The sequence below is a fragment of the Protopterus annectens genome, chromosome 3.part0, assembly GCF_019279795.1.
Source record: "Protopterus annectens isolate FY-2018-M chromosome 3.part0, PAN1.0, whole genome shotgun sequence".
NCBI lineage: Eukaryota > Metazoa > Chordata > Ceratodontiformes > Protopteridae > Protopterus > Protopterus annectens.
Window position 1 is genome coordinate 1,709,601,366 of NC_056731.1, and position 17,327 is coordinate 1,709,618,692.

Sequence of the window (17,327 nt, forward strand, 5' to 3'; positions counted from 1 at the left end):
TCAAAACTTTTGAATTCAGACACGGAAAGTCTATACATACAGAATGTTACGGCCTGCTGCTGCTTTAATCCATTTGTATATGCAAAAGGCTGAAGCCCATGCTATTTCTGCTTCCAATAGGCCTAGGCCAATAAGGAGAAAGGTCGTCAGGCCACGTTTAACTTATCACAACCTACATGACCTGGAATTGTAGAGTGCTACAGGCTGGACAGGAACATAGTACAGAAACTCTACAACATCTGAAAACTCTTTTCAACTCAGAGCCAGAGCCAACCACGGGGAACCGAAGCTAGTGGAGACTAAGGTATGTGTAGCCCTTACCAGCCAGTGAGCACATATATTTTCCCCATAGTTCTGAGGAGATGCCAGACAAGTGCAACAGTTGTAGCAGGTAACACACTACCCTGCAGTACTGGGTGCCATAGATTGTACTCATGTAGAAATGAAGGCACCACCTGGGGAACAGCAGAGGCTTATGCAGCCGATTAGCATGCCATGATGTTTACATGGTGTCCAGAGGGCCATCATGATTTCCCGGGGGATGTGCACCTCTATAAGGTGCTAACCAAATTTAAAATCTTCCTCTCTGCTGTGATGTGGACATGGGGAAAAGATTATGCAAGTTTTATTGAATTACCCCCAATATTTTTTATTTATCAAGTCCCAGGAGCACTGTCTGGTTAATTGACTTGCTCAAAGTGACACGGAAGGCAAATGGAAAGAATCAAACCTTGTACCCTGACTACAGGAAAAATCTCCTTAAGAGTTTCAACACAAAATATTGGCAGTCACTGTCAGGCGTTCCTTAGCACCTTAATTTTCTGATAACTCATTGAGGATGACAGTCCGTCAACGATGCTAGTCCTTAGAGTTTCATAGCTGTTGTTCAGAAAATACATTTCAAGTTAATTAGATTTGTCTGGCAGTTACATCTCTGAAATTGTTACCACTGGCACATTTAACTAGTACAGTGAGCTGCAGCATGTATTAGTAGGTAGGTTGGGGTTCTAATCTCACATCAGTGTGTGTGTGTGTGTGTGTGTGTGTGTGTGTGTGTGTGTGTGTGTGTGTGTGTGTGTGTGTGTGTGTGTGTGTGTGTGTGTGTAGATATTACACATACAGCATCATACACATGCCCAACAGGCCTATGTATGTGCATTGGTCAATCATTTTTCATGACCAGGAAAATCCAGGGTCTCAAACACCTATCCTATACAGATAGGCTAAAAGCCCTGGCTATCTACTCAGTCTCGTACAGACTGCTCAGAAGTGACCTGTGTCTGGCATACAAGGCCGTCTCAGACTCAGCCTTGATGAAGTTGCTGGATATCCATAAATCAAGTTCCACTCATGCAACCCACATGCATGGTCTCAACCTTGTCTGTGACATTAATAAAACTTGTTGGTGGGACAGATTTGCATCCCAGTGACTCCCCCATCTGTGGAACAGACTTCCTCTCCATGTCAAGCAGAGTACTTCACTAGCCCTCTAAGAGCAACCTGGATGACTGAATGGGAAACAGAAAATATACCCCCGGGATCCCACCTGTGTCCCTGCTGGACAGGGAAAGCAGGTGCTGACTTTGTGGGAACATGGGTGAAATTCTTGGCTAGGCTTATAAAGGCCTCCAGGCCAATAGCCTAGTATAATTCTATGAACCACTGAACTATTAACAAGCAGCTTCTTGTAGACTAAAGTACAGGGCTTGAATCGTTCCGCCTACAACTGTCTACTGTGTGCCTTTGAGCAGGTTACTCAGACAGTGTTCCTGTGTCATCCCTTAAAAGGGACACTTTGTCAAGTGAGCTTATCTAGTTAGTAAATAGATACAAAATGGTATTTAAAATCTGTGCCTTTGTCCCCTCATTATTTTTTTCTTTGTCCAGAATTCCTGAGCAAAGAGGTTGACAGGTATGTTTATGCATTTGTTGTGAAATCTGTAGATGTCTGGCAAATTGTTGTGAATTGCAGTCATTAAATAATGACAGATAAGAGTTTCAGATTTTGGTTCCTTCAGAAAATGCATGCTAAAGCAGCTTTTTTTTATTCCAGCAATATTATAAGTATATAGAGAATCATTTAAAATGTGTTACATATTGTTCAGTCTCTGTCTCAGATTTGAACAAAGTTAATAAAGTGGGGAATTGCAATGGGTTCTACTGTATGGTTTTGATAGCAGAGAGCTGAGCTACATTTCTGGCCCATTAATTATGAATGTATTCATTCACTTGTTCAAACACAGATATCTGAGGTGTAAAGCAAAGCAATTGGCTGTAATTCATGGTTGTAAGAGTGTGTACAAATACTTGATTCCTGTATCCCACAATAATAATGGTGTAAAGGAAAGAATTCATTACAGAGAAGAGGAACATCATTATATGAGTCATGTACTTTGGGTACAATCTTTGGTTTCCTTGTTTTGTTGATGTTGACAGTATTATTATTTGGTGGTGAACAAACTGGACAACATGAGGTCTATAGGTTTAATGTTAATATTTTAATGGTGAATACATTTTAATTATCCTTGCTTTTTTGCAGGCACATGGGTCTGAAAATGTACTGTGTTGGAGTACAATAGTCTATCTGGTACTTAGTCCAGATAAATACAACTATGAGCTGCAGGGCTTGAGTCCATCAGCCATCATTTGTCCTATTGTGTGACTCTAATCAAGCCACTTCACCAGCCAGTGCTCCTATGCTGCCCATGAAAAGAGACAACTGCATCCAGTGGGCTGTCCCAAACTGTTAGCAAATGCATTACACATTTGTCGTTTGAATTCTTGGACCCTTCACATGCACACTAATTAATGCTTCACTATACGCTGTTTTACTACAAGTACCAACACTTCTTTTTAATTAATTGACTGGCAGATACATTGAAACAAATGTGAGTTTCAAGGGAAGTGTTGTTTACTATTGCGCATGCTACGTCTGTTTCAGTGTGAGACTGTTCACTTTTCTTTAGCAAATGGCTGTCAGTGCTTTTGCTGTAAAATTTAAAATAACAGTTTTAAATCTCTGTGGCAATTGTAGAAGTAAAAAAAAGAAACAGTATTCACACTGATATATTTGAACGCTGATTTATGGTAACTGAAAACCGTGCTATGTACAAGTTTTTAAAAGATTTCATCTTAAAGCTTACACAATGTCAAACTCAACTGCATTAATATTTGACCTCTGTCTAGTACAAGTAAATATATATTAACTGTTTTTGTATATATTGCAAGTGTTTTATGAGTTTTACTGTTTACTTTACTGTAAAGGCTTGGCTGGAGCCTAGAGAAAGAAAAAATTGTGTAAAATAATTTTTTTTTTAAGGTAGAGCTGAGACTACTGTTGTTTTATTATATTAATTTATACAGCTATAATTTTCACATTTTTCCAAATATCTTAGCAACCAACTAAAACAGACATTAACTCCTTAGCCTCATATGAAAGCTTTCAGCTAGATGAATAAAATGCTGCTGATAGTATGTGAGTAACTTGAGTGGTTGCTGATATTGTAAGTTGTTTACAAAATATTACAAATGTAATAGTTACTTTGTTTACTGTGGCTTATAAATTTGGTTTAAGACCTAGAACTTAAAGAATACTGCCACTATAAAAACAGTTTGTGCTGAAGAGTTTGCCATTCTTTTATAATCCCTGTGGTTAAAGAAATATGAACATTTGTTTGAAATGTGAGGACATAATTTGATTCTGTCAAAAGGCATAAACTCCACCCATTGGAAGTTACAGTACAAACATCCTGAGCTCCATTGGAGTGAATGAGTTAAAAGTCTTAAGTTACTGGGACAATAGCTTCTTGGAATACTTCTAATGCTGATGAAATAAGAAACAAAAGTCTGAAGAACCTGTACTGTCACAATGGAATACGAAATGCACATAATTTGGAGCTTTCTTGACATTGCTTTATCTGCAAGAAATATTGTTTTGCAGCTAGTCAAGAAGCAAAGTTAGCATTTGTCATTCTTAAAGCCAAATCTTCAATTCCAACTAGTAGTGAGATTATGCTGACAAGGAAAAATTTGACTTGTTTTCTTTTTTTAACACTTTTATTGAATTATCACTTGTGACACAGGCAAACTTACATTTCTATAAAAGTAAACAAACCATATTAACAAGTTCACATTTACAAACATTATACATTACATAAATTCTTCTATATAATATAATCAATCCAACATTACATGCATTGTTCAGTTCCTGCCTTACCTTAAACCTCAATCCTCCTGCAAAACATTTTTCTGCATTTATTGCTCCCACAATTACCATTTTTCTGTGTTACTTGCTCCTATCCTCTTCTAAAGATTCCACTTCCTGTTCTTTTATCTCCATTATGATATTCACTACTTCAACCACAGTTGGTTTAGACTTTGATTTCCATTTTCTAGTAATTGCTTTTTGGCAGCCAACAGAATTAAACTTAACAAAGCTTTACAATGTCTAGCAAATTCAAATTCTGAATCCCAGCTCAAAGAAAAAATCCTTAGCTGCACTAATTTGCTTGTTCACTATTCCTGACAGAGTACTCTGTAGGGAATTTTAAAGTCTGCTAATTCATTCTGAAAACATATGTTCCCAGCTATCTCCTTCTTCCCCCATCATACCTACAACATTTGCCATCCATCTGAGGAATTTTTTTTTTTTGCAGTCTGTTTGGGGTATAAAACCTATGCAAACACTTCCAAGCAAATATCCTAAATCTTCTAGACTATGCTGCATATTTGGGAACTAACCATATGTCCTCCAATTGTTTATTTGTGAATTGTGTATCTAATCTCTCTTCCTAATCTTCCCTGACCCCCTCTGATTGATTCCTATAGTTATTGTGCAATATTTTATATGCCCTACTAATTATCCATTTTTAATAGCAGCTTCTGTTCCAGATTCAAATAAAAACTCAACCAATGCACGTCTTTCACTTATGATTCCCATACCCCTTTCTTTTTGCCTATACTCTGACATCAGTCCCTAACAGGGAAGGCAGTCTCTAGCCTGCAGTCCAAATGTCATTTCGGCCTCTTTCCATTCCATTACCTTTCCCTCTCCAATTATTTGTTCCTAATACCTTGGTTCATTTGCCAGCTCCCTCCAATAAATTCCAGCCCTCTGTTGCTTATGCCCTATACCCCTAATTCCAGTCTTCCCTATTGGCAAATTCTCCTTTCTCCATTCCTGTACTGGTTTAGTTCTTAGAACACTTTCTGCCTCTTTATGAGTATAATATTCAATATGACTGTTGTTATTCTCCATAAGGATCTACATTCAAAATCCCACTCTCGTTACCCCCCCCCCCCGGCTACATCATCATCCATTTCCACTTTGAATTGTAGCTTTCTGCTTCTGTTATGTATAAAAGACTTAACTGTATAGCTCTGAAATATCCCTTCAAATCAGGTAATCTCAAAACACCTTGTTCTACTGAAAGGGTCAATTTATCCTACTTGACTCTTGCCCTCTTCACCTACCAGATAACATTTTTGAGTCTCCTATTTTTATTCCCAATGGTTCTAAATATGATGCAAATAACAAAGGGGAAAGAGGACACCCCTTACCTCATTCATCTGTTCAGAGAAAACTTATCAGAGATGAAACGTCTCACTTTGATTTTTGCCTTCAATCCCTCATATATCCTGCTTATTGTATCAGGGAATGTGAATGCTTCCATTGTCCTGCTCATGAAATGCCAGCTTACTCTGTCAAATGTTTTGTTTGCAACAAGACCCATTAACAACAGTAGTTTTTACATTCTGCTTCCCGCTGGATCATCATTATTCTATTAATGTTGTTAAATGTTTGTTTCCCCTCCACAAAGCCACAGTGATCCATATGTATCAATTCTTTTTAGCCATTAGAGACAAATACTTTATGCCTCACTTTATGCCTTTATAGTCATTGTTTAAAATTGAAATGGGCCTACACAGAGCTAGGACTGATGGGTCTTTACTGTCTTTAGGTATGACACTTACCATAGCTTTTTTTCCAGCATGTTGGTGTCTGCCTTCCTTTTAAAATGCTATTAAACAAAATCTTCCAGATCTTTATCACTTTCTTCCCTCTTAGCTTCCAAACTTCCACCATAATACCATTTATTCATTGAGACTGTCCTGCAGTTATACATCACTGTTTTTATCTGATCTCTTCCCCACCTTTCTTAACTATTAACTGTAGAGACTCATCTACCTCTAACCCTGGCATATTTAAGTCTCCCATAAATATTTCCATTTGTGCTTTTTCTTGATTTCCCTGCGCAAATTTTCATAAAACTTCCAAGCTATCTCTAATACCTTTACATGATCTCTAGTTATCTTTCTTGTTATAGGATTCATAAGTTTAGCAATAACCCTTTCAGCTTTCTGTTGCCTAAGTCATTGTGCTTGAAATTTCTATCCTCTGTAGATATTATTAAAATACAATTGCTTAACAGCAGTCTTTCTAAACTCAATCATATCATCCGGGTACTTACTTATTTTCTTTTTAGCACTCTGCACTTGTACCTCTTCTTGGTCTATGAAATTCCCCATATTCTGCAACACTTTAACCCTTGTCAGGTGAATTTTGTTTTCTTGAAAAGAATGATAAATGTTATTCACCAAGTCTGTCAGTTCTAGTGGCTTCTTAATGGTATTTAGGGTTTTATTTGCTTTAGTTCCCATCCAGCTTTATTTACTTATAGTTCCTTTCCTGGACACACAAATAACTGGCATTACATCAAAATTTATTTGCATGTGATTTCCTGGCAAGCTTCTTAAGCCTATAAATAAATAGGCATAGTCACCAAGAATGCTAAGGGTATGGCTTTGCAGAGTATCTGAAACATTTCTAATATACTGTGGATGATTTTGAACACAGATAATCTTTACCTTCACATTGTGAATTCCTGTTCTTCCCACATCTATAACAGGACAAGCAATCCAGAATTTTAGAGAAATGTGCTTCTTTATGGGTAACAAGTAAAAAAACCAACATTTTTGTGCTACCATGTCAATAAATTTTTACCTAAAGGTGTTGTTCTGTTGTTAAAAATAATTTAACAATTCATACAACCACCTGTCTACTGAGTGTTTCTAACTATGTAGCTTTAAATCTATTCTTTGACAAGATATCACACTCTTCTCTCTATCTAAATTATATACCACATTCTGTGTACTATTAGTGTTTATTTCCAATAATCTGATCTGTACACGTCTTATCCATTCTCTGATGAATTTCCAGACTTCAATGTATTACATCTATTCAGTACTAAGTACCAACAGTCAATTAATTTTCATATTTCTATTTACCAGTATTAATATTGTTTTTAAAAAAATTTTCCTCTACACATACTTGCATAAAGTTCTTTTCTAGCATAACTTCTAAAGCTTTCATGTCACCAGCTGCAAGCTTTGAATTTGAACAATAAGGTGTTTTCTCTGGTTTCCATCTATGATCATTTCTTTGTTACTCTGCACTGCTTCATGTCATTCTTTCACGTATCCATCACTTTTACACAATTCCTGTACCTAATTCTCATTTTCTTATTGTTTGATCGTATTTTACGTGCATCATTATCATCAGTAAATTATTTTAATGTGCAAATAATTTAATTTACTCTGCAAACAACCATGTCCATGATAAGGTCAGATCGAATTCTCTTAAAATCCTGTCATTTGTTTTATCATTTAATTTTAACTTCTTTTATTGTTTTATATACCAAAACTTATTATGTTATCAAAAAATCACTCAGTTACAAATCATGCCAGACTCAAATGTCTTTGTCTCTGTTCTTCAGCTCCATACTGTATGCATCTGTAGTCTCTGTAGGAAGTTGTACCTTCGTAAACAGCAATATCCAATACATGGTAAATTATTTCATGGCTGACAAAAAATATTGAATTCATCTGCTGTTTTATCTGTTTTCATGTAAAGGAAAGTAAAATAATAAATGTCTTTATGTGTTTGTCTCCTGAAACATCCATGAAGGCCATGCGCACACACTCACTCACATACAAACACACACACACACACACACACACACACACACACACACACACACACACACACACACTTTTCTGCTATCCACATGCAGTGAGGGACAAATGAAGTCATCGATTCCATTGTTTCTAATTTTCAGCCAAGTTTTCTTGCAATGAAAGAAATCAAGTTGGCTGTCACTAGGCCACATTTAACACTGAAAATTCTACTTCTATATTTCTAAATACAGAAACTCCTGACAAAAAATATACTTCTTAAGTTCTTCATATCTTTTTCTTCAGTTCTGGCAGATATTTTCTCCACAATGTCAGCATATAATCTCAGGAAGCTTAAATAATATCACAAAGAGACAAGATGTGATGAAACTGAATCCTCAGAACCTCTGTGGAACAAATGACTTGCCAATCACTGCAGCTAACTAATTTACTTTTAAAGTTATATATTCCAAACCACCCTCAACTTGAGCCACGTTCCCAAATCCACCTGCTGTGCTTCTACCCTCTACAGCTGCTTCAGTCCAATTTTATCCTACAGCCAGTCAATGGTACACAGTGCCAAGGCCATTCTTCATCTGCCTTCTAATATTATTAATAATAAGCGTTTATGCCTTTACTTTATCCTTCTGCAGCAGCAGTGTTCACTATCACTGTACTTTTAATATCCACACAATGGTCTATCATCACACTGAGCCTGTTCTTTTAATTTACTCTTTTTCATTATAATCAGCAGAGGAGTTGTCAAGCAAATTTTGTAATACAAATAAATGAACACAGCATTATCAGTTCATAGGTTTACAGGTATTCACCAGGCTATTGACCTTAAGAGGAAAATTTAAATACCTTGTACTCCAACATCCTTATGTATGCTGTCAGGTTTCACAACTTTTATCTGGAGATAATCAGCCCAACCCTGGTCCAGTAGTAAATAATATTACCATGGACCCATCAGTTGCTACCTGGTTATATGTTACTGGTCTGAAAATTAATAATATGAATGAGGGTGCACAAGAAATGAAAACCGTTTTCTCACTACTGGAATCAATCTGTATCAACACAATATATTCAGTATGTCTGACATCTGGTTGAAGTCTGTTGCAAAGAATCTAAGTTTTATTTGCCTGAGCATGAAATATCCAGGGTAGATCAATGCCATAAAAGTACCATGGGAGATGCTGTCATCTATAAAAAATAACATTAATTGCTATCTAGTGAAATCATAATTTATGTATCCATAAAAAATATTCAGCTTGGTGCACATCAGGATTAACTAAGTAAAAAACGTCATTTTGTAGCCTGCAGATTTATTTCTCCTGGTACAGATGAAGGCATCGTAGATGTATCTTTTCACAAGTCCTCATCTAACATTTATCCCGAAGTTATCATTCTGGTTAACATATAGACTGGAAGCACACTATGGACAACAGCAACCATTCATCACCCTAGTTCTGTGGTTGCAACCAGATCATGTAGCTAACAACAAGGACAAGGACTGACAAATGCTCTAGATGTGAAAAAACCTTAGACTGGATCCTTGTGAATACAGAATGCTGTTTCTTCTGGTGTAACATCAGACATGGTCAGTGAACACCTGCACAAGTCTGATGTATGGAAACAGCCAGCAATCTACATGCTATTCATACTGCTTTCAGTATCAAGTTGAAAATCATGGACTGCTTATGTTATTCAGACTACCTCTGGATGATACATTGGACTACATTAACCAAGCCCTTCTATCAGCCTAACTCATGGTTTCCCTGCAAAAAGGCATGTCATAGCAATTAATCTACCCTAAATTATTACAAGTACAAAACTTTAATGTCACATAGTGACCACCTGTGGATTGTCTAGCACAAGACTAAACTGGGTAATTACCTTGGGGTGGGAGGTTGGCATAATGGTTACATTGTTTAGCTTATAGACACAAGGTGCAGGGTTTGATTCTCAGATGGGTTATTTGGCTAAGCTTAAAATGGCCCACAAGGGCAGTTAGCCTAGTATTAATTTAGAAACCTATAATAAATTTAGGGATTCACTTCATAATATAGAATACCAAATTCTTGAAACCCAAAATATCGAGACCAAAATCTTGAAATTTTAAAACACTGAAAACTGAAAACACTGAATCTCATAATATTGAAAACACACAAGATAACAGCACTGACAATATCCCAGCACAAATACATACAGAAACATATCACCCTTCAACAATAAGCAGGGGGGGCTGCTCATCCCATACCCTCCTGCTACTTATATATATAAACTCTGAGATTGCACTTCACTACACTAAGTGCAATCTCAGAGTTGATATATTTAAGTAGCAGGGGGGTGTGGGGGTGCAGCCCCCCACATGGGGGGTGCAGGGGGGCTTTCCCCCCTGTTTACTCTTTGAGAAAAGTCATATGGTTTGTCTTTGAATTGTTTCTGTATGTACTTGTGCTGGAATATAGTCAGTATTGGTATCTTGTGTGTTTTCAGTATTATGAGATTTGGTGTTTTGAGTTTTCAGTGTTTTGAAATTTCAAGATTTTGGTCTAGATATTTTGGGTTTCAAGATTTTGGGATTCTATATTCTGAAGTGAATCCTAAATTCAGTTAGATATGCAACAAATTTAAGGCTGCTATTATCACATGCAAAAAGGACTATTGCCTTAACCAACAGTGATCACATGCCTCTAACCCTAGGAGGCTGTGGAAAACAGTAGATCAACTTCTTCTTCTACATCACAGTAATACACCCTCATTCATTTAAGCAATAATCCAAGACTGGCTGTGGGTACATTAGGATTTACTCACAGTTTGTGTGGTTTGATCATGTGGATTATTGCTATTATATAATGCCATTATCTAAAAAAAGAAAGTAGTCACCCTTCTTAAATAATATCTTTGTATAAAGGTTCCTCTGCATTTATCCTTCTTTACTGATGCACAAAGCATGCTTATGGGACTTGCGTCCCCACACTTGCACATTACATCAGTACAGTGCAGGAGAAGCAATGGAGAAAACAGAACCTCCATTGCTTTTTTTTTCTGTTTAAATTGTACTACGGAGAGCAAAGAAACAGAAGGATAATCAGCTACATTTCTGTGTCTTTACTTTTGAGAATGTACCTGATTTTTCATTTATTTTGCAATGTCCCTCAACATATATCAATAGAAAGCTTGGGCACTCAATGGTCCTTCAGTGGCTGGACTTTATTCTATTGGTATATGCTCTATTTACGATGAGCACGCTGATTAGGCTGCGGGATCAGTGTGCTCGTTACTGAATGCAAATGATCTTACATTGTATAATTTAGTTATAGTTTGGTAGCAATCTAGCTGAGCAACTTGTTCACGACTTCCAAAATGCATTTCACAACTTGTGTTCCTGCAAAAAGCTGTGCCCAGACTGGAGCTTTTCTAGTCAAAGGTGTGATCACTTTACCATGCTCCCTCTCTCAGTTCACAGGTCTTCATGCACATACCAAAACGTAACCCTAGATCATCTGTCTCAGAAGATTCCCTGCAGACAGAACTGGTCCTGGGTGTACCCTTGCAAAAAGGAGGATGTTCTGCAACTTAGTATTTGACCATTGTACCCCTTTCACAGTTTTCTTAAATACTGAAAAGCACATTTGCCAAGAACTTATTCAATATCAAATCAGCTCACACTTAATATCACTTATGTCACATCTCTTCATACTAAAGCGTAATATTTTGCTGCACTTCTTTATATGACAATGTAAGTACAGTATCTATGACAAATTTAACACTGGGCAAACATTGACGCACTCTTTTTTAAATTTGTTAATGGCTTTTGACACTGTGTGTTGTCCTAAATTCCTCAGAATCATATGTTCAACATGGGCTTTCCACCATCGCTACTAAATGGTTCACTAGCTATTCCTGCACACAGAAGACAATCTGTAAGATGGAACAGATTCATTTCCCAGTCTCTCATGTCTGACCTTGGAGTACTGCAGGACACTGACATGGCTGTTTTTTCAGTCTGCCTCTGTTTATAATATTTGCACATGATGTGGTCCACCACCATGGAGAATCACAACTGATATAATATACACACGACTTTCTGATCCGCCTGTCAGATTCCACTCCCTCTGCTGTCTGCACTAAACTCTAACGCAACTCTCACCCTCTACAGCACAGACTCAGCAAGGCAGGTCCTTGCCTTAATACTAATAAAACTAAATGCATGCTGTTAACTCCTAAGCATAGCCAGTCCTGTCATGGGGAGTTGCCATCACTGCATCACATCAAATTGAGTTTTCATGTATCCTTAAGATTACCTCTCTCAATTGTACCACAGAAGATTTACAATAAAGGAAATTGCTGAAATATGTAATGGACAACTGTTAAAAGTTAATAAACATGTATTTGATCTTGTCTCCAAATTTAATCAAAAACTTGGCAGACTGCAAACAGGAAATCTTTTCCACATCCCAAATTCTCCCGTTACAACTGCTAATGCATACTTTTATCCTTCCTCGTTATACTTTGTCTACTTTCTTATTGATCTGACACCTTCTTAACACCAGAAACCTGCGTAAACTAGCAACAAAAGAAGCCTGTTTCACTGCTGCTGGACATCATGGCCATTCTTACCAGTGTTTCTCCCATCACAGACTCAGAAATTTACCAAGCAATTGGCTTTGATTTGACTAAAATACTGTGTCCACGGAATTTTTTTATATCCCAGGCAATCTCTCATAACACAGAATTTTTTTATACCCTAGGCAGTCTCATAACACAGAATTTTTTTATACCCTAGGCAGTCTCTCATAACACAGAATTTTTTTATACCTAGGCAGTCTCTCATAACACAGAATTGTTTTATACCCTAGGCAGTCTCTCATAATTAACTTTCTTAACTGGTGCACAATTCACTGAGAATTCAAATCCTCATTGGGAAGACTTGTTCATATACTTCTAATAAAGATGAAATACTTAAACATCAGCTGCCTTTTAAGATGAGGTACCTATCTGAGGCTAAAACATTTAGGAGTGAAATACATCATAATCTGAAATGCTATAAAGTCTCTGAGTCTTATAACAAGGTTAAATATTCAAGTCACTTTTATTTGTCAATATTCATCTCAACCTTTATTCCGCACTTCAAATGATCAAGTTCCCTTAAAGCATGTTGCACTTCAAATCTTATCCCTTCTTTTATCTTTTGTGCGGCTACCTAGTCTGGTTACCCTATCAACTTGTCTACTAAAATTATTTTCTGAACTTATTTTTTGGCAATGTAATTTCTATGCAGTTATTTTAAAAATGATATGTATAGGTCAACAGGTATTTCTTTATTTTTCAAATTCTGTACAGATTAATTGCCATCGTAACTGAATTATGAACTATCTGAAACATTTTATCAGATCATTTTACAGTGAACTATGTTTGTAGCTTAATTAATAACTGTATTACCTATTCTGAAATAGCTTTAGTTTTATAGCTTGGCTTCCATATAATGTTTTTCCAGTTTTTTTTTTTTTTTTTTTTGCTCTCGTTATATTTTTCTTTGTCCTACTTAATGGGCCATATTATTGCTGACTTTCTTTTACTGAAGATTCTTTTTTTCCATACTTCACTGGAAATTGGTTTCCCTTGCTGGGCATTTATGGCTAACAAACGTAAATAAATAAATAAACATTAATAAAAATAACAAAATAAAATGCACAAACAAACAAACATTTAAAACTTCTGCACGCTTATAATAAGAGTAAGAAAGATAGTAATGATGTAATGTATGTTTGTAGACCCCTGAAAGCCATGTGATTTTTACAAGGATGGTCATGTTAATGAAAATCCATCTCGTCACCTTATTAAAGTATAAATAATGTCTCAGTATTCAACACACAGAAGGCTTATATATGGACTATGAATGGGCTTCCTTGTTCAGAAGAAAGCACAGAACAGTTAAATTTAATAGACAATCATACTATAATGCAATTGACCTAAAAGAAAAAAGTAAAATGACAGAAACACGGCAAGCTTTCTTTAATTAAAGAATGAATTGTTTTCATCTGAACACTGGCCTGCTCATGCCACAATGGTGTCCTCAACTTAATTTCCCACAGGTCTACATTATTTTCCCAAAAGCTGTTTACAGTGAATACGGCAACACTGAACAATAAAATGCGAAATCCCACTAACGTGAACAGGCAGGTCACCGATTTCTTTCCTAGGGGAAAAAAAAAAAAATCACTTGGCCATTGCCGTGAAATTGCCCGTTACCTCACTGTAGTGCGATCTCAGAGTTGGAGTATTTAATTGGGGGGTGAGGGGGCGACCACTTTGTAATGATTTAGGTGGTTTGTTGTGTTTGGTTGGTACACAGATTTTTTCCCTAGGAAAAAATTCTGTGATATGCACATTCGCGTTAGTGGGATTTTGAGGTTTATTGTTTGATGTTGCCGTATTCACTGTAAACAGCTTTTGGCAAGATAATATAGACCCATTTCCGACCAATTCCACAATCAGCACCCAGTTGTTATTTAACAGGAGGGGATGAAGAGGCTGCCATCAAATTGGTGATAATGAGAATTCCATCTTTTGTGACCATAGGACCAGCAGCATCCCTGTGTGGTGACATCATGAAACCTAATTATGCATGCCTTTGCACTGTCTTCAAGAAAAGACAGTCCTCTAGATTATTATGCTTTTCTTGCATGTTTGTTGTCACCCAACTTCTGCTGGGGTTCACTGGTGCTATGGAGCTAGTCTTCACTCTCCCTCTAAAGCTGAAGGAAAGGCCTGAAGCAGCAAAAGCTTTTCAACAAAGAGGCTTCTCCAGTATGCTTATTTTTAGCTGAATACATTTTATTGGTATTATGGGCAGGAGTAAAACCAAGAACTATTGAGTCCAACTAATTTGTAAAGCCTTCCAAATTTAATCTGTATCAGATCCGACAGGTAAATGAAAAAAAAAATATTGTTGAACCAGATGTATACTGGATGATATATATATTTTTTTTCTGAATCAGAGGAATAATTAATTAGTAGCCAATAGGGGCAAATGTTGTTGGTTTACATGCTGTATAGTTTTCAAATATTCATCTCTGGAACTAGTTACAAAATAAATAAGATGTTTATAATAGATTTAAATATTTTTTCATATGTGCATGTTTTGTTAATTGGCTTGGTGTATACAATATCACCGTGAAGAATATCTTAGTATACTTTAACATATATCAAAAAACTTGATTAAAGAGAGAATAAAAATGATGAATAATATAGTTTCTATACTGTAATGATCTAGTATATCTATCACCTTTATTTATCCTTTGCTGACCGGATTAGTCCCAGTAGGCTAGTGGCTTCTTTTCACGGAAGACCCATGGCTAGGGCATCAGAGAACTTCCACTACTCTTTCAATAGGTACCATGGGACTTTTTACATCCCCCTGAGCTACCATCAACTCATGAAGATGGGACCTCATTTTAATGTCTTAGCTGAAGGATGACACACTCAGCAGTGCAACACCCCCTCATACTGCATGGTAGTGCCAGCAATACATGTACCAGGTGTGATAATATAACTCACAGCCTTCTGCACCAGAGGTAAGTGTGCTACCTGTTGCATCACTGACAGTTCCAGAAAATGCATGTAATAGCAAACTGGACACTTCTGTTACCTTATATTTATTTCTGTCCCTCTAAGTTTCCTGAACACCAATCCCACTTGGTAGTCTGCAGTCTGGTGATAGCTAGAAACAAAGTTATTACATTTCATTAAGGGAAAAAAGAAAAACAGATAAAAAAAAAAAACAACAAAATAAAAAAGAAATAAACAAGGCAAAGAAAAAAGGAACATGTTAATGGATTAATAATGGTATCATAAATCCCTTTCATTCTAAGGAAGCTTGATATACACCTTTGAACACGTGTATTATAATGACGACAACATTTTGGAAATGCACTATTACCTCACGTTCTTCTGTATAAACATATTTAGCTTCATCTGAATCATTCTCCTGCTGATGCCTAACCAGCTCTACACTGCGCTCATTTTCTGTGTAGCCAGATGAATTATGGTCATCTTGTTCTTCATCTTCCTCCTTTTCTTGTTTTTCTTGATCATTATATAAACCTCCAGTGAGTTCATTGAAACCTTCATAAGAATCTCTGATGTCAGGATTCAACATTATATCACTGGGAATTTCTTTTACTGGAAAATCGTCTTTCTCATTATCGTGGAAATCCTTCGGTACATTAACAGAGGTGTCTTCAGGTTGAAGGTTCTCCTCTTCCTTACTAATCTTCCCTTCTTCAGGGAGTTCCTCACTGAGATTTTCTTCTACAGTTTCTGCTGGCCTCTGTTGACAGGAAATTAAAGAGTACAAGAGTAACAATTGTTCTTGTAATGACTGACAAATGAAATAAGAAAAGTTCTATAATTTGTTACTAAAATTCAGATAATCAAAACTACAGGTCTCTAATATGTATAAAAGGCTGATTACAAAAGAAGAGGAATAGGGGCATATTAATTTAAAAACATTCTATTATTTGTACATGAGTTTATAGGTAAATACTTGGCTAACTGCCCTGAAGGGCTATCTTAAGCCTAGTGAATAACCCAAGATAGTAATCAAACCATGCACCTTGTGTTTGTGAGGTACAGATCTTAATGATTATACCAAACTCACCCTACCCGCTAGACATATTTAGCTTCATCTGAATCACTCTACAGACTATTACATGCCTACCTACCAGCTAAAGTCTGCACTCTATTAATGCCTACCCAATAATCAACCACTGACCAGAGATGGGGATCAAACACTAAACTTTGCATCTGTGAAGTAAGCACCTTCACCATTATGCCAATTCCCTAATAAATACCCATCTGTTAACTAGTTAAGCCCACTGAGCACAGTTATTTTGCAGGGGACACCCAGGAACAACATATGGTTAAGTGCAGCAGGAATTAAACCCTGGCCCACTGGATAACCCTCTGTGCTAACTGACAGAATAAATAAAAAGCAAAGTCGAACAGTTTCTTCTTAAATAATTATTATAAATCTTAAACTATATCTTAAGCAATCTGATATAGTTTATTTAACAGCAGCCTTTTCCTTCAAAGGCCATGTTTTAAAACCACACAAATGAAATTGCAAGTAAAAAAATGTACAAGTAAAAAAAAACAGTTTGTATGGGTACAGACCTCAACATCACCCCCTATTAATAATTAACTCCAAGGATATTGTATCTGAGGGAACAAGGAGTTACAGCCTTGAGTTAACTATAACTTGACAAAGTGGACTTGTTTTATCATTTTGCTATTGATTTGGCCTTGACAGGTTCACTATGTCTCAAAACAGACAATAATTACCTCTTGTATCCCAGGCGATTGCT

General features: G+C 36.5%; 1 protein-coding gene across 2 annotated transcripts in view; it reads right to left on the reverse strand.

The window, feature by feature from the left end:
* Positions 1-17,327, reverse strand: part of DCDC2 (doublecortin domain containing 2) — a 1,207,165-nt gene that overhangs the window by 68,873 nt on the left and 1,120,965 nt on the right. The window contains exon 10 of one of the 2 annotated variants that reach the window (XM_044065743.1): positions 15,902-16,291. The exons of the other annotated variant lie outside the window; for it this stretch is intronic. Coding sequence (XP_043921678.1) covers positions 15,902-16,291 — 390 coding nt within the window. The remainder of the gene's footprint in view (positions 1-15,901; positions 16,292-17,327) is intronic. 2 annotated transcript variants of the gene reach the window in all.